Source organism: Zonotrichia leucophrys, chromosome 1 (assembly GCF_028769735.1).
Source record: "Zonotrichia leucophrys gambelii isolate GWCS_2022_RI chromosome 1, RI_Zleu_2.0, whole genome shotgun sequence".
In the NCBI taxonomy this organism is placed as follows: domain Eukaryota; kingdom Metazoa; phylum Chordata; class Aves; order Passeriformes; family Passerellidae; genus Zonotrichia; species Zonotrichia leucophrys.
In genome coordinates this window covers 25,683,969-25,704,935 of record NC_088169.1, presented here as the reverse complement: position 1 = coordinate 25,704,935, position 20,967 = coordinate 25,683,969, and the positions used below count along the sequence as shown (strand labels likewise).

Below are 20,967 nucleotides of genomic sequence, written 5' to 3'. Positions count from 1 at the left end.
ATTGCAATAGACTGATGCAAAGCCAGGTATTTATAAAATACAGCACACACACTTGGGTTTTGGTTGAATATAAATCAAACAAGTAAAATAATCCCAAATATGCACAGGAAAACATTTTACTGGGCCATTTCTTGGGAGTCTGCTTTAGGATATCCTCCCTTATAATCATATCAGGTTCTACTGTGCTTTTAGAAGGCAACTTCTTTTTTGCCTCCAAAAGTTATTTAGCAAGAGAATCATCAGAATTAAATGCAGCTTAGTGAACAGAGCTGAACTTCAAAAACTTACTGCTAATCAGTGGTCACAAGCTGCAGCACAAACCTCATTTTGTTACATGCCATATTTGCCAAGCCTACAGTAATATCATCTCATTTCAGCATTTATAGGAACAACTGTAATTGAGTGCATTATTCACTGTTGTAGTCAATACTCTCTCTTAGGAAATAAAAAAAGCCATTCATTCCTAAATGCAAACCTGATGAAATAACTTTAAATAGTTCAGTATGTCAATGAAGAATTCACTGTTCCTTTCATTGGTGTCACTGATTCTGCTTATTCCTTGAATGCTTCTATTCATTTGAGGAGAGAGAGAGAGAGAAACCATTTTTGAGTCCATTCTTTTGTTGCAAGTCTGAATCTTGAACTGAAGATTAAAATGTCTCCATTCTCTGCTAAACACTGTGACAGAAGAATGTCACAGGGAAAGTTATGGCTACTAACTTGGAAATTACAGCATAAGTACAATATGGGCACACAAATTTTTAAAACGCTAAGAGGATTTTTTGACCCTTTAGACCAGGGAAATGTCTCTGCCAATCATAGCACTAACTAACTCCATATTCTCTTTTATATACATAAAACAAAAAAGCAAATAGTTCAAATGCAAATATAAAAGTACTTGGCATCCATGAGGTTCAAAACTAAGTGCAAAACCAATATTTTTCAATATGGTTTTTCCCACAAAAATCTCCCAGCCCGAAGTCATTAAACTGGCAGGAAAAATTAGTAGGGAAAAGGAAACTGAAAGCCAGGGACAAAACCACAGTGTCCTGATGAAGATCCAAAAAGTATTAAAAGACTCTGAAAGACAAAAATCAACAAACTTGCTAAAGATCTTGAAAGACTGCAGCACTATCCCATTTTCTCAAAGATTACTCCCATTCTGAGCTACAAACAGCTGTCTGAAAAGCTGGAAATAAAACTAGTTTCATGTTGGACACACTTCACTATTTTCCTTGTGCTGGCTTGGATTTTTCTTTGAGGATTTTCTTTGCCATATGGAGAACATGGGATTAAAGGAAAAAGACTTAAGGGCAGGGGAAGGTAATAACAAGAAAGCTTAAAAACTAGAATTAGTAACCTGACAATTAGTGGAAAAAGGAAAATTAATGCCACTGTAAATAAAACTATGCTACAAAACCTGTGCAGAGTACCAGATGCACTTACACATGTTTTTATTCTAGTAATTCACAGTGTTACACAATACTTGAGATATACACAGTTTCAACTGTCCCCAGAACATATTAAACATATTAAATCTATTACCCTTTCTTCTAAACAAGTACAGTTTTCACTGCATACAATTTGTTTTTAACTTTGAATACATTATTTAAAGAATAACCTTGCTTATATAGCTCTAAAACATAACTTCTGTGATATCTTGCATTCTTCCAGCTTGACTTACCTACCTCACTGAGAAGCTGTATTATTGGACTGTGCTTTGAAGTGACAAGTAGTCATTACTGCAACTCAGTATTTTGGCACCAGAAATCCCTGACATTCCTCACATCCACATCTCTTCCACATGATCTAATAATCACCTTTCTTCCCTTTCCTGCTCTCTGAGCACTCTGGCTGCTGCAGGACCCCATGAGAGCTCCCAGACCTCGTTTCCACAGCCGCACCACAACATTGCAGGATCCGCCCGGGTACGACAGAGCAGCATTGCAGCTCGGCAGCCCGTCACTGCTGAATGGCAGGCACACACAGCCGAGCTCAGACTGCACCAGCTCTCCCAGGCACATGGCATACAGCATTCAACATGGCTAACAGTTCTGTCACACAAAACCTCAGCCTGCTCCCTAACACCCAAAAATGGATTTACAGTTACCTACACAAAGATGACTGCCTTCCAAATCGGTGGGAGAAAAGGCAGAGTTGAGAGATACACCTGGGCATTGTCCTGAAGCACACTGACATTTTATCACACTAGTATGGCACTTCACCAAAATATCACAAAGTTGAGCAAAATTGTGATCAGTATGTCATTTTCCTGGTTCACAAGAATTTGCTGAACTCCTTAAAACAGGCTCTTGAGAGGGGCATTGTAAAGCACTGCACAAGTATACCATACGAGTGCCCTCAAAAACTTATATGAACTTCAGTAGACAACTTGATCCAACTTTAAAAGTGTGACCTCAAAAGGCATGTTTATTTTCTACTACTTCTCAAACACTTAAAAGGAAACAAGGTTATCCAAATACTCATAACTGTGGAGAAATTTGCCCATTTCTTCACCTGCTTTTAGAACAGCTGCCTAATCTCAAAGCAACTGTAAATGGAGAGAACCTGATTTTATTCTGGATACAGACTTATAAAATCTCAAGGGATGTGAAGCAAAAATAAAACTCAGAGTAATGCCTGCTCTATCTTCAGGGAATAACATGCAACAATACACCCCCTTCTTCAGTAATAGGCTACTAAATTACTTCTACATGGAAAGTGCTTCATCACAACTCTGGTTCATATTACACACTACTATAGACTTGTACCATTTCATGGAGGACAACACCTCAGCATTCTCAACTAACCTGAACTCCTGAGCCAGGCCAAATGTACATGCATAACAAATGTGTCTTCTCAGCAACATGTAGTGCAAGGAGCAATAATTAAGCACACTGAGACGAGAAGCATGTGATTTGTCTCACAAACTCCAGACGGAGCTGTGAATCCACAGAAATAAAGAACATGTTTATAAGGGGGCAAAGAGAAGAGGAAAGTGGGGAAAGCAGTCTCCTCTTTACATGAAGTATTTTCCCTTAGCCTATCCCAGTCCTCCTCCCAGAAAGGGGGCCTCTCCTATCACTTTCTAAACAGCCTTTTGATTTTGTCCTCAGTCCAAAAAATGTATCCTCAAGTGCTGCCTGCACAAAACCTTCCCCAGGGTAAACAGCAATAAATAACTGTGATGACTATAGAGTCTCAGCACATCCACATGTGGGGACAGCCAACAACCCAAAAATAGTACATAGTCCCAGAGTAGCAGTCCAACTCTAGATTAGTAGTCAAGAAAACCTTAAACACAGATTTTAAGTTTTACTCCTTTACTCCAGCTAAATCCTTTCAGCTACCAGTTGCCAAAAGCTTTTTTAGAAATCTTCTGCTTTTTCCTCAACTTTATTATCAGTACAGACTGATGACATAGCACAGGGAAGTGCCATGTCTGCAGCATAGATATTAAGACAGAACAAAAATTCAACTCAGAAGTTCTCTTCAGTGAATGGGTTTGCTGTTTGTCTTATCTACATGCAAAACATGAAAAAATCTTACATACTTAAACTGAAATTGAAAATACTCTATAGATATTTTCAGAAGCCAAAAATGGCACATTTTTGTGCCATCAGAAGCACAAAATGTATTTCAAGAAAATCGAAATGTCAATATATCTAATTTAGGTTTTAGACACAGCAGTACAATCTTACTTCTCTGAAACAATGGGCTAGGTACAGCAGAGCCTCTCATTTTCTAAACCAGAAGAATAAAATAGTGACTTTAAAAAAAAAAAGGTAGGGGTATTTGCCACACCATGGAAAAAAGTGAAAATGACAATTATCCAATTCATTGCTGACAGATTAAGACCAGCACTCTAGGGTCTGTGGTGTAATTTACAACAAATTTGTATATTATTATGAACTGGTCCTTTTTATTCCCTACAATGTCATCAACAGTTATTTAGTAATCAGCAGTCAAAACAGTTGGCATCTCATTACATCAGGTTAATTGTACCAAGAAAGTGGTACCTGAGCAAGATATAAAATAAATTAATCCTAAGAGTAGGTATATGATGGTCAGTAGGGTTTGGGGGTTTTTAGGTATTTGTTTGTTTTTTAGTTAAACTACTTTAAAAGCCAGCCACAGCTGTATTTCCCAAAGTATAGTAGTTTGAGCCTCCACAATTAGAAAGGGTCATTCAGGGAACAATTATAAAATCACATAAACAAAAGGTGATATTTCAAAATCATACGGTATAACTTAGGTGCCTGAACAAAATCAACATTTACTTTCTCTTCTTTTCACTTAAGTACACTTTCATCTCCCAAATTTGCATCCACACACTACAATAACTTATAAAGACAAAAACACTATAAAGAGATACAGTGAAAACAAAAATAAATTAAATCAATCCACTATTTTGTCACTGGATAAACCACAGCAAGATCTTTATGTCCTGCAGTTTGAGAGAAGGGTGTGCCTGCAGATACTTTCCACTGTGACCAGCAGTTATGGGATGCAGTAGCCAAAGAACTGCAGCCCTCCTTCAGCACAGAATTGCAGCTATGACAGAGCCAGGGGCAGAGCCAGATGGAGCAGCAGGAGGTTGCTTCACAGCCTTCAATTAGGGACAACAGACAAAACACCTCTGCTCTTCCAGGTGCTATTCAAGCCACAACCACACAAGAAAAAACCAGAAAATTATGCTTTATGACCCTTCCTAAAAACTGACATAGAAATGAAAACCCATGACAGCTGCTGGAAGAAAAGGGAAAGAAAGGTTGTGGTTTGGTTTTACACCAGCAGGGAGCAGTGCTTATCAAAAACAGTAAGATGCTTTTTTGCTTCCCAGTGTATCTCCTCAATAAATAAATGATTCTCAACATGGTTACAACACACTTAAAGACAGAGTTGGGTATGTTTCCTACATGCATCTGTTTCTTACATGCAACCTAGTACCTGAGTACTAGATTAAGAATTCCTGGGGGTGTGCTAAAGGCTCACTCTGCCTGTACTGCCTTGCTGTGAAATCTATGCACAGTATAAGGGAAGAGGTTCCTTAGGTTAACAACAGAGCTGACTTACAAGCATCAATACAAAGGAAGCAAATTGAACATTTTGTAACAGTCTCTTATTCAACAAAAAGGACAAAAGTATACCTAATTAGTTTAACACAGCAGAATTTCAGTAATTCATGGAGATTGGGGAACATTGATGTCACATGTGGGGGATGGAAGAAAAAAAGGAAATTAACAACTAGAAAAACATGAGCATAATATTACATTAATGACAATCAGTCACTTACTTTAGACTATAATTTTTGCACCATGTTTAAGATTCCACATATGTGATATTCTATTAAGCTAATAATGATCTTGTTTATATGAGAATCCACCAGTACCTCTATCTAGTTTTGGTACTTCCTAGTAAGACTGCCCTTTTTTTTTTTCCAGATAAGAGCATTTAGTTCAATGACATTCTACTGTATATAACAGCTCACATGGAAGAAAAAGTGATCACTCACCACATTGTAGTAACTTTTGTTAATTGCAGATGTATCAAAGCCTTTAGGTGGACTCTTCAATGTACCTGATTTGGGGGAGACAGGTTTTTCTGAAATAAAAGATATTTTGGGGTCAATGGGGTGCAATTTCACAGCTCAACACTAGAGGTCAAACAAACTGCTTTAAAATATTTATCAAGATACAGTGAAAAGGGTGTTTCACTGAGAAACCTACATAATTGCACTTGCAATTACTGGCAAAGAATCAGTATGTTCACAATGAATCAAACTTTAGCCCCATTGAAGGCAAGCAGAAAAACTGCTATTCTTTTTCCTGGAACCAGAAGGTCAGTTAATAAAATTTGCACTTCCAAATTAATTTTTTAAAAACAAGATGTTGTTATAGACTGTAATTAAAAAAAAAAAGCAAAAAAAATCAGTAACAGGCATTTCCAAACCATATACACACTTTCAAACAAAAGTAGCACTAAGTTTCAACATTAATTTAATGACCTCTGTGAAAGCAAGTGACCAATCAAAAACTGAACGCTCCAGAAGTGAGACATTACACTCAGTCTCAAAATAAGATTCAAAACACTGTACTAGTGAAGTGACTTATCTTATGCCCAGAAAATCAGCTTTTAAAACAAATTATATTTTGCTATTAATAAAGGATAGAATAAAAATGTTTATGCACTTGAGAAAACGGTTCTTCATAAAAATGAATCCTTCCTATTACCCATAGGGAATCTATCCCTCAGTAATGCATGCTCTTCCTAGAAGGACAACATTAATCTGCAAGAACAAAAAGTCCTGAGAGTCACCCAAGTGCTGGCCCAGATCAGAGAGGCAGAGAAAACACACACTCCCCTAAAGCCTTCCCTCCCACCACTACCACTCCCTAAATCAATTACAGAGGAGCAAACATGAGGCGAGAGAAAATCAAAAGCAACATGTTGCTTGCTGCAGAAACAGCAAGTGAGATTTGCAGCATCTCTTCTTGATCTCTCACACTTGACTGTGCACTCAACCAACTGAAAATGCTTGTGAGACTCTGTTTATCAGGACATTTTGGTGCTTTGGTTTGTCTATTTCTATATGTTTTTTAAATAATCAGGCTCCTCTAAGATGCAAATGTCTAATAAGCATTTGAGTAATTTGCATCCAAGCTATAAAACAGCAAATTGTCAACTGAACTGCTCCAAACAAAACCACAGAAGCGTCACCAAAACATACGTACTGAAGGCTCTACCTTAATTTTAAAAGCAAGCTCCTGTTTCAAACACATTTTAATAAAGATACATGAATAATTTAAGTCTAGTTTACCTGATACCTCAGGCTAAGAATAAATTATGCAAGTCTCAAACACCTCTCCAGGAAAAGCCCAGCCAGCCAAGCTAAGGGCCAGCTATGGAAAATTCCCATGGACAGCAGAGCTGACCAGGGAAGCAGCATCACAAGCAGAACACTCCCTGGGGTACCAGCCTCTCCTGAGCCATTTAGGGCTCCTTCAGGCTCCCAGCTGCAGCCCATGGATGATGCCAGCACAAGCAAGCTGACTCCAGGTGCAGATCACCCTTTCATCTCCAGCAGCAGGACAGCCTGGCAGCCCAGAGGCATTAGCTAACAGCCCACAAAGAGCAGCTCAGTCCCCATAAGCACATAAATGCAAGTATCTTTAAGGGGATTTGCTCTGTATTGCAGTGGAACTCCCCTCAAAGAAGCTAATCTAAAAATAAAATAAAGTCTTAAAACTGCCAAACATGTGCAAAGAAAAAAAACCCACCCCATTCTCCTTGCCACATTGAGGGATGACAGTAAAACCCTTTTGGTTAATATTCCCTGCCTAGCCAGCCCACATCAGATCTAAGCTGACACACAGCACAAAAACTGTTAGAGCCAGCAGTTATTCAGCTGGGAACACTGGTGCTCTCAGCCACCAGCCCTGCAATGCATGTGTGCTCTGCTATACAGCCAAGTAATTCCAAATGACAGGACTTCTCCCACCCCCTCAGAACCAAGCTGTAAACTCAAGCAGATTTGCCATCAAACACTCAGTTTGAAAAGACCTAAAATCACCTCATATGTATGGCTACTCATTTATGTATTCATCTGTAATGCTTCTCTATATGGGACAATTAAATACTTTTCTTTGTACTGAATGATGAAAATGATGTCATTCCCACAAACGTGGTAATTTGCTTTTACTCTCTTGGAAGCTCTTGAACTTATCCTACAATTTATAGTGACTTTCAGGTTCACTAAATACCTCAAGGTTTATTATCATGTGCCAAAAAGCATGAAAGGAGAAACCAGAGTTATTTAAGGATAAAAGTAAATACTTGTCACAGAATTTATCATAATACAGATGTCTTGAAAGGAGTAACAAGAGTTATTTAAGGATAAAGGTAAATACTTGTCATTGAATTTATCATAATACAGATGGCTGACCATTGTTAAGCTGGCTGGTCATGGAATTCTGGTTCTTTGTTATTTTAAAGGGTGCAAAAATACCTCTCCACTTAAGCTGCTGAAGAAAGTGGCAGGTTTTTTGCTGAAACATATAGAGTCATTTATATTGCCAGCTGTTCAGCTGATTCAGTTATCCATCAGAGACACTCACATGTCCAAATTCAGATTTAAAGACAGAACAGAAAAAAAGAATCACACATTCATATAATTTTGCCTGAACAGTCATAATCAACATTTAGCTTTTGAAATGTAAAGGCCATTTCTATTGCAGAAACACAGAATCAGACACAGCAAATTAGTCCATCTGTCTATCATGTCTGGTATTCTGCCTCCAAGCAGTGCCTTGCTTCATAATGAGGAATAAGAAACAGTCTTGTTGCAATTAGCTTATTGCACAATGCATTACAGAGAAGAAAATCCTGATCTTGGACATAAGAAATCACTTTCTTTGTTTATGCTAAGTTAAGTGTCATTTAGTATCCTTGGTAATAGAACATTAGAGTATTTTGCAAACAGAGCATATTTCATTAAACATTTCAAGGAGGAATCACCCCTATTCAGCACACTACATCTTTATGAAGTCCATGGGTTTTTGAAACATCAGCAAAAGCCTGGCGCCTTGCCCTCTCCACAGAGGCTCTATTTCTCAAAGCTCTGGAAGAGAGTGACCTGCGCCAGACACCAGGTTTTCCCACACAGATTTTTGCATCTCCCTACTTTTCTCCAGGCACAATGTGCATGCCTTATATTAACACTAAAAGCACAGTGAAAATGGCTCAGTGCATGATCAAATCCAAAGCTGGCAGGCATCTGCTCAAGTATAGGAAGAGATGGAATCCTGCTGATGACTGAAACCAAGAGCTAAGTTCCCAGTGTCCATCTCTCTTGTGATCAAAGCATCACATTCAAATGCCCTCAGCCACACTTGATAATGCATTGTCTAGTGGCAAACCAGATGGACTTCACTGAACAGATCATCTGTGGGTGAGAGAATGAGGGTAGCGCAGGCTTTTAACATTACTTTTCCAGGAAATAATTATCCTCAGTGGAACCAACTGCTTTTATAACCTTCCCCTAAGTGGTATAAGATGCCACAAACTCCCTTAAATGAAGTTATTTTATTCTTTACAAATGTCTATCTATTGGCTATAAAAAGAAAATTTACCCAATCCTTCCCAATACTCTGTTTCTTTCTAACTTATATGCCTTCACATTACCTGATATTCCCACATTCTCTCTCTTCTGAAATGTCTTCAGTTTATGCATATTCATTTTCATGCAACACTCTACTTTGTGCTACTCCACAGAGAATTTATTCCCTTCAGAACGTACTTGACTAAAGCACTTTGACCCTACTGCTACAGAGCACCCCTGAGTGTTTCTGCGATTCCTGCGCCGTGGGGCATTATCTAGATAAAAACATCTGATTTGGGTTATTTCATCCCACATTAGGGCAGGAAAGGTGTGTCAACAAGAACACCAAAAGCTGTGTGGTCCCTATCAGCCAAGTGCTACAAGCATGCTCCATGTTCCTAGACTAATCAGTTCAAGTCCAGCATCAGGAGGGCAGACCCAAACCCATTCCCAGTCCTCAAGAGGGCTCTGGCACTGCTGCAGAGCTCCACTCTGCAATACAGACAACACCAACACTTTTGCCCCAGCAGCATTCACTGGTGCCAAACTCTGTGTTACTGATGCCTGTAGAGTTACACTTGACAAAAGAAAACAATACTCCTCTGAGTGCACATGGTCGGGGAGAGAAAAATTAACATTCTTCATGGGGTTTTAGCTATTTTTTCCTTTGCTTTTTTTTCCCTCAAAGCCAAAAGTGTAATTTCTCTTTCCCTCACACACCACAGGATGGAAGCAGCTGACACTCTACTCCTCCACTATATTCTGACCTTTTCCCCACACTGATTTTGTTTTTTTTAACATCCAACTAAAAGAAACACTATCACTGTAATTTGCACTGGGCCTGATACCAATAACAGTCAAGAACATGTAACAGAGGCTAGAGCAGCAATGATACATAAATTTCTGCAAAGAATTAGAATAAACTTTGCGACATATCAAATGTAGTTCGTACAAAGCTGTATTCCCTTCTGTGTAATCTCATGCCATTTAAAGGGGTTATGCTTGGACACAACTCAGTAATGGACCATGTGTGTTTTGGGTTTTTTTTAAAATCTGATTAACATCTGACAGTGGCTAAGCAACTGCACCCCATTCTGGCTAACCATCCTTCTTTTCATTGCAAGAAAACCCTCCAAATGAGGTCTCCAAATCTCTCTAAGTACTGTGTGAGACAGAAGCAGCACTGTAAGAGACAAGGCTCCACCTACACCTTCACCTCTTCCTGTTCCATTTTATGTAAGCAAAAACAACTTCAGTAAGGCCACACTGTCAAGTATCTTAACAAGTTTACACATTATTTTCTACCCTCTGTCACATGTAAGAGTAGAGCAGGATAAAACCAAAATCCTTTCATTTCAAAGTACTTCCTGACTAGAGATCAAAGAACATTTAAAAACATAAGATGTTAGAGGTTTGAAAATGGAAATGAAAACACAGGGAAGAGGGAGAGAGAAATGAATCTTTTTTTCTGAAGTTCACAGTGTAGGCATGTACCTGAATAGAAAAGCAGTGTATTTTTTTTTACATATTTGATCATAACTATCACTACTTTAAACAAATTCTCTTTTTCTCCTTGGGTCAGGGAGGGGGACAGAATAAATATACACTCAAAAGCAAAACAAAAACAGTTTCCCATCTCAACCAAAATTATTTTCCCCCAAAACAGTCCTTGTCCAACATAAGAAAATGAAACGCTGTGCTTTGCTCAACAACCTCAGTATGTGTCATTTGTAGCTCACCTCATTAGCATTGTGTGCTAACTCTAATCACCCAGGCACAGATAAACAAACAAGTTACAGCCATGGCACAACCACTGTGAGATACCCTATCATGTGATATTCTCTGCTGGTGCAATTTATGTAATGCAGCTTACTTTTCTTCTAAACACTTGAAGAAATCAATGTGGGTAAAGGCAGTTCCATTGCCACACACATATTCAAGGAAGGGAAGAGAGAGAGAACTTCAGAGCCACTGTAAAAGCTAAGATTACATATCTACAGGTTTTTTTACACTAGTGGATTTTAATTTAGAACAAAAATCAATTTATCTAAATATCTAATGCCTATGAAGTTTGCGAGAATCAAAACAAAAACACACATGCATAAAAAACCTCACTCATTTCTTCTTTTACTCAATTTGCACAAGTCAGGTTACATCAGACTGAGCGGACTTAATTTAGTGAAACCCAGAAGCTTATTTAGTCATGTCCTGGGAGCTCTCCATAGAATGCATAATCCTATACAGAATTTCTAAGTATTTACAGTATTTTCAGCTACATTTCAGAGAAGAAAGAAGACTAGAGTTGTACTACCAATGCCAGACCATTTTACAGAGTATGTTGAAAACAAATGAGATGTTCAGGATGAACATTTTTTTCAGAGAGACCTTAATCAAGAGCATGTATTTCAAAACCACTATCTGGATCTTTTTTAAAATCAATCTATTGTAACACTGATAGAAAACACATTTTGAATTTGAGCTAGCAAGGCTGCAAGTTCTAACCACTTTTAAAATACGTAAGGCAAAAAAGAGCACTTTTATATTTCAACCTCATGCTTGAGGCATAAAGGCACTTAAAATACTTGTGAATTGGGGAAATCCTGAAGTGAGGTGTATATAGAGTTACTAGGAAATAAAGAAGAGTGACCAGTGTAAGATTATCAACTCAAGAAATGTCAACTCTCCTAATGAAGACAAACTAAGAAGAGCAGGGACACAGGAAGGCAACAGAAATTGCATTTAACTTAGATGAAGCTTCTTATGAACACCCACCTATTCAAACAACTTCAGAGCTTTGTAACAAACAGCATTACATCCTTGTTTCCACAAGGACAGCAGAACAAAAAGTCCAGCAGCAGGACAGTGACAATGCATTTGGATACAGAAGGGAGGAGAATTCCAGAAAAGCCCTCTCTTTAGGATCTTCAACAATATCCATAAAGCAAAACTTAGCTGAGAATAGAAATGCTCACAACACGTTTCATGGAAACAAGCAATAAAAGAAACAGTGCAGCAAAATTACAACGACGGACTTGAAGTAAGAAGAAAGCAGTGAACTTAAAAATATGGATTAAAAAAGAAGTCCCACTAGTAACAACATAAGCAGAATAGGCTCTCGAGAATGATAATGCCTTTAAAAGTTAGTGGCATATCAAAGGAAGAACAGAAAAAGTGGATGCAAACTGTATATATCACAATTATATACACTGACCACAATCACACAAAAAGAAGCCAAAGTAAGCAGGAGAAGTCAGGTCATCATTTAAAACACAACTAACATGGCCATGAGGGTAGTAGCAACAAAGCATCCCACAGCATGCATACATATATACATGAAGGGGTAAAGCTAATCTGCAACTCCACAGTTCCTAACACACTAAAAAGCTCCTGGTATGTCATGCTTCCTTCCACCACCCCCCATCTTCCTCATAAAAAAATCAATTCCAGACAACTCAAACATATACCTACAAATGCATTAAAACAGGTTAAAAATACTATTTTGATACATTACACAGTACCTCTTGTGCTGAACTGACAGTAAGAGAACTAGCTATATCCATATCTGAAACCAGAGAGGACAAGTGAAGTTCCATAAAGTACTGGAAAAAACCAAACAGTAATTTTAAAATGGAGGAGAAAAACAGAGAAAGCTAGTGAGCTACAGCTCAGTCATGTGAACTTGGTAATACTCAATGAACTAAGCTTCCTGAGAAGAGAAAAGCATGGGCACAAACAGAAGAAACTTCCATAGAATAAATTTAACATATGAGACAGCAGTCCAAGAATGCAATAAGTCTTGCAGAAGCCACAAGAAGCACAATTATAGTGCCACTGTTGTGGCAGAGAGAATCCACCTATAAAGTGGAAGGAAAAGGATTTGGGAGAATTTTCTTTTGACAGCAAGAAGTGAAACCATGCCAGCCCCAGGGATCAGACAGGGCTGCAAGGAGTCACAAGCATCAGACTGCACTTGGCACTACAGCTTGTCCCTTCCTACTTACTTCACCCAATTGCAGCATTCTTAACACAAGAACCACTTAATTCTTGTTACTGGCAACTTGTGGTTCTTGCATGTTCACTGTTAAAGCACTTCTATTCTAGAGCTTAATTGCCTACCTAGGTTCCAGGAGTTGGAAGAGGTCAAAACTGATGAAATTTAAACAAAATCTCTGTAGCGATGATTTAAATTAATAACAATGAGGCAAGAGGGTCATCATGGCAGATGCTAAAACACTACAAACCAAAAACAGGTTTCAAGAATTGCTTCTCAGGATAAGTTGCATTTGGGGGATCTCTAAAGAACATTAAAGCCAAGTCTTACATTGTGACTATGTCTGGAAGAAGCTGGTTGGAAAGGACAATGACGCTGCAGATCTAAGACTAGCACTTTGCAGCAACAGACTGGAGATATTAAACCAAGGAAGAAAACAAGAGGATGCAACCAAAGGAGAAAAGGTAAGTTTTAAAATGGACTTTTGCTCCCACAACCTCACTGCAATCAGGCATCTGAATAGCTGCCTCATGATGGGGGGAAGAAAAAAAAAGCCATGCCAAAGACTTTAGCACAGCCCCAAAAGATGTGTGTTTTCACTGGAGCTGTAACAAAGGAAACAGTGGTAAAGCCTCCCAGAGACCCGGGGTAATTTTATCCTACCAGGCTTATCCCTAATCTCTGAAAATAAGCCAAGACATGGGGTTAAAAAAAGGAAATAAAGGAGACAGAGAAATTATGTCACCCACAGCAATATCCTAGTGGATTAAAAAGGAATGTTACTTCTGATATTCAGATGACATTTACAGAAGGTACTTTGACTGTATAAAGTTCAAAATAAAACTTCAGCAGAAGGATGAAGCCTGTGTGAAGAAAAGCTGAAGGCACATGAACAAGAAAGAAAAAGAAAAATCACAAATACATTAGCTTTCAAAAGATGATTTTGATAGAATTGGGTTTCCCTCCTACAGTTGTTTACTTCTAAGTAATGGGATGCATTGAGTAAATTTTTGTTAGGTTTGGAGGTTTTTCTTGCTTTTTTTTTGGTAGGAAATCTGTCACTTTTTAAACCAAAAGCACCAATTCAAAGTCTGTCAGCATCTGAGTTAAAATCCCATATACTAGGAATTTAGACCAAGGAAGTGAGAGCAGCCCAAACATGACAGACAAGCAAACAGAATGGGGACTTTTCTGCACACTTACTGCTGATTCAGAAGCCACTCTATACAGTGAGCTGGGGTGGGGAAGTGCGAGTTCCCAAGCATTAATCATTGCTGTGAATGACCTTCAGTAAATAAAATCAAACTTAAACAAAAAGCATTAGAAGTTTTAATGAATCAACCAACCATCAGCCTCTACCCAAAGCATGAATTTCTGCAAATATGCTCTCCCCCTCAAAACTCACCATTTGATTTAATTTCTCGTACGTAGTTACTTGGAAACCATCCTGTTTTTCCATTCAAAGTTCCTTCCCACCAGCCTCCTTCTTCCACTCTTGTAACATGAATAATATCGCCTTTTGAAAAAGAAAGTTCATCTTCATTTGTCTGTTGAAAATTAAATTTGGCTCTCACCACCAACTGATGGTTGCCGTTATCTGTCATGTCCTAGGAAGAGAAAACAAAGAATAAAACGATCATTAGAGACTTAAACAATATTTTCATGAGCAAAACAGAAATTTTCATAAAATGGAAATAGTCTTGACTCCACACACAACAGTCCCCACACATTTTTACTCAAAAGCCTTTATAAGGTGCAATTTAGCATTTCCACCATTTCTGTGATTTTTTATCTACAGATTTTTATTAATCATGGGAATAAATATTTTACTTATTACAGCCTCTCCAAATCAGAAAGGATTAACAGCTAAAATGAGAATAATTATTGCTCTCACAAAGAAAAAAGAAAAGAAAACATATACATTTTTCTATAACTAGCATAGACTGAAACTGCCTTTGACAACTACAAAGAAACAAAGGCCTTAGATTAGAGAGTGTTCTCCTAAAATTCTCTGCGCTGCAAGGAGGGAGAAACTGAGTTGGGTTTAATTTAATTTTAGATATATCAAGAGTTTGCAGCACGAAACCTTTTCTTTTTTCCTGTAACAGATCAGGTTAGTGGTTTCCACACTGAAGGTACAAGTCTCCATGGCCTGCCAAAGAAGGAGTGTTCTTTCACAAAACCTACAGAAAGTTACACAACTTACCTTCACTAAGTACTCCCAAATCATTTTTCTGAAGGCTAGCAAAGCTGGAAGCCTGCAGCAGTCAGACTTGCAGCTGTCTATGCACACTATGTATGTGTGTATGCTCATCCCTTACCATGGGTGCAAAGGCAGATTATCACTCTGTCCTAACATCTGAATGTTCTTTGAAGTAACTAGTTTGTCTTCCAAATTAATGATTTTCAAATGTAGCATTTGGTCCTTGGATGTCACTTTGGGTATCTGCACCATTCAAGCACTTCATGAGAGTTTGGGCAAACCTTTATGCTGAAAAAGTGCAATACTTGGACAACTTTAAAAACATTGCACTGTAATTGGGAGAACAGCACTACAAATCATGTTTGTCTCTATCATAACCAAGAATCAATACCTGTACAGCTAAAAACACAGCTTAGTGAGAAAATGACTGTGTAAGTCCTAGTCAGCTCTCCAGGTAGAAGAATTTCCCCTACATGTTGCCTATATAGCTGAGGTGATGACAAGACTGCATGTTGTCACTAGGATCTTACATGTCAGCTTAATTCATAACCCCAGCAATCATGTTATTGTATCACAACTCAATATTACTTTCATCAGAGTTAGCAGCTGAGAAACTACAGGAAAATGAGGGCAAACACAACTTTGAAAATGTGCAGAAAGTCCCAAGACAGTGTAAGTCCCAGTGTTTGACAATTAGATTGGCACATTTTCAAGTGCCTCTGCCATAGACCTCTGCTGGTACATTTTGTGCTTTCATCCTCTTTGCTCAACAAGAGAGAATGTTTTGGTTTAGTAAATGGTAAAAAGCCACTCAATAAGCAAAAACATTGCACAGTGAGACCAACTACAAACCCTATGCTCTGCCAGGTTGGCTTTCCAGCAGAGGAAATGAGTACAAACTTGGTGAGAACAGTTCCAAACAAATTATCTACACCAACAAAACCAAACTAGGAATTTCCTGGGTTTGGCCACTAGCTCTCTTTCCCTCCTTCTTGCACCTCTCTCCTCTAACTTTGCACAGAGCAACTCAGATCACCAAAGTGACAGAAACACTGAAAACTCTGATCACTTCAGTGATCCAGCTCACAGCCAGTCCCTCCAACTGCTACATCTGCAAAACTGAATGGGCTGTGAACAGCAGAACAGGAGCTTGAATTAGTGGCCCTGGGCAAAAACTTCAACAGGCTCTGCTACCTGATAAAACACATTACACACCTAAGAAAGCCACAGGTAAAGCAGCTTTCATAAGGGATCTGAATCCTCCTTGCAGATCTTCAGTGACTAAAAGTACATTTTATCACAATTTCCATGAGGTATGCAACCCTGAATTCAGCTGGACTATAAAACAATGGCCCACACAACTCAGTTACCCAAAGGCAAGTTGAAGGACCAACCTTGAAATATAACAGAAAACAGGAACAACTACCACTACTGCCAATATTAGAAGTATCACCTTCACAGAGGTTTGAAAAACATTCAATCATCACCCCTAAACTCAGAGAGAAAATTAGATTTTTGCCTTTGGAAAAGCAAGTTCTTACACAGAGAAGAAAAACACAAATCCATGAAGATACTGTCTATGCAGAAAAAATGGAGCACTAAAGGAGGAAAAAATAGTTTGAAGTTCACAAAAAGCTGCATGTATTTTGAAGCACCATATAAAAAGCTGCAAAAACAAACGCACAGGCTAAAAATACAGAACTGAAAGAGAAGAAGCAGTTACTTTGCTATGCTATAATTTACTTACAAAGCTCATTAAAAAACAAATGGGAAAAGAAAGGGGGAAAAAATACCACACCACAGCATATTTCATTCACACAGAACTTACCAAACTCCGATACTGTCCCTGAAAGAGTTTTGAAGTTCTACTGTGTGAAGACTGGGATCCCAAAGAATCAAAGGATTTTATCCGATGAGATGAGGGACGTGCACATACAGAGTCACTGCCCAGCCCTATGTCTGTAGGAGGGTGGGGAAAAAAATTAAATATTAGAATTTTAATAATCTGCATCTATAACTTCTGCTTATCTCTGTAAAATTCACATGCTTAAAGCAGATTTGATGTATCTGCAGTTACTCAGTAATTCAAGACTCAAAAATGATAGCAATAAATAGTGTAAAATCCTGAGACATCGACAATTTCTTCCCCACACAGACAAGAAAACAACTTGGCCTGTTTAGAGAGAGGAGGGTTAGGGTTGTATTTCTCTATTCCTACTCACTACCAGTCTATTTAAAGGTAATTAACAGCATCATTTTAGCTAGTAGCCAAGAATTTTGACTGCATAAAACTTGCTTGAAGTGAAGCCAGCCACATCTGTTTCTTAGCTCTTCCCACAGCCCCCCATCTCCTTCTCAATTAAAACATTCCTTCCACTGTCTCTTTTTCTACATTCCTTTGCCTCATCCTATTTTTTTTTTTTTTTTTTTGCCAACTAAGCTATTTTTTCTTCTTTGGAAGGAGGACTAGGAATAGAAGAAAAGAAAATGCTGCTTCTCAAGTAAACAACACCATCCCAAAACATTTCCCCTCTTGCATTTGTCTCTCCTCTGAGAAGCAGACCCATGTGACATGTTCACCTGAAGAGCTGTGTGCCATCAGGGGCTGCTGGGGTCCCTTGTGGGCTGGGAGGCACCGAGGGAGCAGCAGGACAGGGCTCATCCCACCATCCCAGCCAGGAGTGGGGCAGCTGGGGGCACCAGGGCAGCCCCAGCCCTGGACACTGGGCTGGCACATCCCTGGGATGAGGTGTTGCCAGCCAACAAGGGGGGTGTCCTGTGGCTTAGTGAGCCACAGCCAGCCAGGGGCTGCGCCAAAAGCCCCTGAGGCAGGTTCAGTGAGGCAGGTTCAGTGCTGGCTGCAGCCTCCTTCCTTGTGCCACCACTCCAGAGACTGACACTTCAGTGGAGTGAAAACCCACAGAAGTCCTTCATCAGTAATCATGCCCCTTTCTCACATTCCTCATATTGTAGGAAGGCCTATCTCAGAAGAACCCGTGTATGCCTGAAATTCTTGCAGATCCACGTGGGGATCTGAAATCCATCTTCCAATACCAGAGCAAAGATACAGTCTAAAATGCCTCTACACAATTACCCAGTTAATGAAAATTGTTTGGAAGAACAAGGTTTATGCTTGCTCCTAGGAACAAGACAACACCACAGCTTGCATGTGGTTCTGATTTTTGGTTTCCATACCACCACCACATGCCCTCACCGTGAAAGGGATCAGCCCAGGTCCCTTCTAACCAGCTGCAGTTGTGGTTCTTTGACATAGGCCTTAATCCATAGACATCTGGACAAAACAGCCACACTTTCTCCACGTTAACAGCAAAGGCAGCAATGGCTAGTTACAGCAGATTTAAAGATGTACTGCCCTGGTTTGCATTTGCACTTACCCTTGAGATGAGAGGCAATATCTCCAACTGATCTAAACAGCTTCAAAGAAGTCAGTGGTATTACTCCAAACCCATTCATTAAAACTAAGATTTGGTTGCAAAACTTAATTTTAAGGGGTGCTTTCTAACGCAAGGAAAAAACCCACCAAAACCACAAAGTCTCTCATGAAACAGATGAGAGATTATAAATGTGACAAGATACTTATCTCATTAGTATTAAATCAACCAACACTTATGCATCACTGACTTTTCTATCACCTTTGCTTCCTTGCACAAAAACTGACACATATGGTTCAATTTCAGACTCTCTCAGACTCTGACCTGATGACCAGTACTGAAACCTGCTGCTGATGGTGGAACAGGAAGAAACCAAAAGGGCCAATGTCAACATTTCTTGACTGTCCCAGGGTCCAGCTGGCAGAATTTAGCACAGCCTCAGCCTGCAATGATGGATGGACACCTCTCACCTGTCTGTTATTCCTACAGCTCTCTCCCTTCCTATCAAAGAACTTAAGGTGAGTGGTTCATGACTTCTAGCTGCTAAATGAATGAAATATGTGGCTAAAGGGATCAAAGACATTGGATATCCTTTTGGTATTGGCAAGAAAGGATAGCACTGGGAAATGTAGGCTGGGGAGAGCAAAAATGTTGCAAAGTCGTTCAAATAGGAGAATGACAGAATGGAGCAAAAGTCAATTCCAGCAGTTCAAACTGGGATGGAAAAAAAAGAAAGACAACCTAAAAACCAGGCCTTTCTGAAAAACACATTTTTTCAGAAAACACATTTTCAGAAAAACACATTTTTTCTAAATTGCTTGCCAATTTAAAGGCTTAGCCTTAGCTCTACCACAAAGCTTCCTTCTGCAGAAGACACGACTAGAGAACCCAGAGCCACTGCAAAGTTTTAAAAGCATGAACTTCAACAAAAGCTCATTCAAAATACTGCATATGTTCACTTTATCATGGGTACAACACAGATATAAAAATACACTGATGCAAGTGAAAGTAGCAGTAAGCCAGCACAAGACAGAGCAGCCTACTTACCTGCAGTCACCTTATTTAAAGCCACAAGAGAGCTAAGAACTTTGCTGAAATTCTGTCCCTGATACAGGTCATTTGCATCAAAAGTCTGAAAAAGAACCAAAAAACAAGTAGTTAAGCAGTTAATAAAAAAGCCTTTAAGCTTGTACATACAAACCACAACTGTAGAAGCTATTGCATGATCAAAGTATCAGTCTTTTAGTGGTTGCTATGAACCAGTAAAGGGGAGGGTTTCTCCTTAGAAAATGTTTAAACCCCAAATTTTAAACTATGACACTTTTAAATGGAAAGATAATATAGCAACAGCTGCATTTGAAAAAAACTGAAGAACTGAGAAAGTAAAAATATCAAGTATCATTTAAGTTACAAGAATGTTGAATAATACAAGTATCAAGAAGTTTTCCTAAGACATTTTGGCCAAAAAAAAGTTACTGTGTGCTATTACTCTTGGCATACTCTTCTTTTTCTGTAGCAGTGCACAGGCATTGTACCTGATTTTTCATAATGTACTTTAAAAATAACTACTACAACCTACATGCCATCTCTTTACAAGATGCAGAGGAAAACAGCATTCCTGAACATTAATGAATTTTAAAAGAATTAAATTGCTGGATAGGTTAGATCAAGGATGAGGTTTGGGAAGAGGACAGATGAAAGGAGAGGTTAATTTTATTTTTATTTTTTAACTGTGCTAAGGGAATCCAAACCTTGAATTATCTTGCAGAAAACACTCCAGCAACTTTCAAGCACTGGGTGATGACATTAAACATCTGGATTTTTTGGGGGAAAGAGGACATTTTTTCAAAAAAGGAAAAAACCCCACAAACCCGTATTTGCCTGAGGTAATGGAAACACTCAAAGTCTCATGAAAATAGCTCTTGCAATAGATTCTGCATAGGTTGAAAGAACTCACAGTACTCCTTTGTACAAGACTAGAAAGCTGACAATAAAAGACAGCTGCTGCAGTTCTTCCAACTGATTTAGGAAACAGAAAGATATTTAGTTTTCTGCAATGAAGCAGTTTTCATCTAAAAAGTCAACAAAAACCAGTTCACTTTTCTGACAACAGACCCATCCCACAGACACTATCAGAAAGTCCTTACCCAGAAAACAGCCTTCACAGACAGGAGAGGAAAAACTCATAATCCCAGGGGAGAAGCGAGAAAGGAACAAAGAAAGGCCAGTTTAACCCAAGAGAAGCAAAAGTGTTAACAAAAGCCATGAAAGTAACCACAGA

The 20,967-nt window shown here is 38.8% G+C and overlaps 1 protein-coding gene across 7 annotated transcripts in view; it reads right to left on the bottom strand.

Moving 5' to 3' along the window:
- Positions 1-20,967, bottom strand: part of ARHGEF7 (Rho guanine nucleotide exchange factor 7) — a 116,530-nt gene that overhangs the window by 50,425 nt on the left and 45,138 nt on the right. For 5 of the 7 annotated variants that reach the window (XR_010439640.1, XM_064709185.1, XM_064709193.1 and 2 more), the window contains exons 3-6: positions 19,734-19,818; positions 17,123-17,253; positions 14,497-14,698; positions 5,516-5,604 (exon numbers count right to left, since the gene is read on the bottom strand). Coding sequence is in view for 6 of the 7 variants with exons in the window: in XM_064709185.1 (XP_064565255.1) it covers positions 5,516-5,604; positions 14,497-14,698; positions 17,123-17,253; positions 19,734-19,818 (507 nt within the window). In the remaining variant the exon portion in view is untranslated. Of the gene's footprint in view, positions 1-5,515; positions 5,605-14,496; positions 14,699-17,122; positions 17,254-19,733; positions 19,819-20,833; positions 20,869-20,967 lie in introns of all 7 variants that reach the window. The other 2 variants (XM_064709214.1, XM_064709223.1) reach the window with 1 other exon arrangement.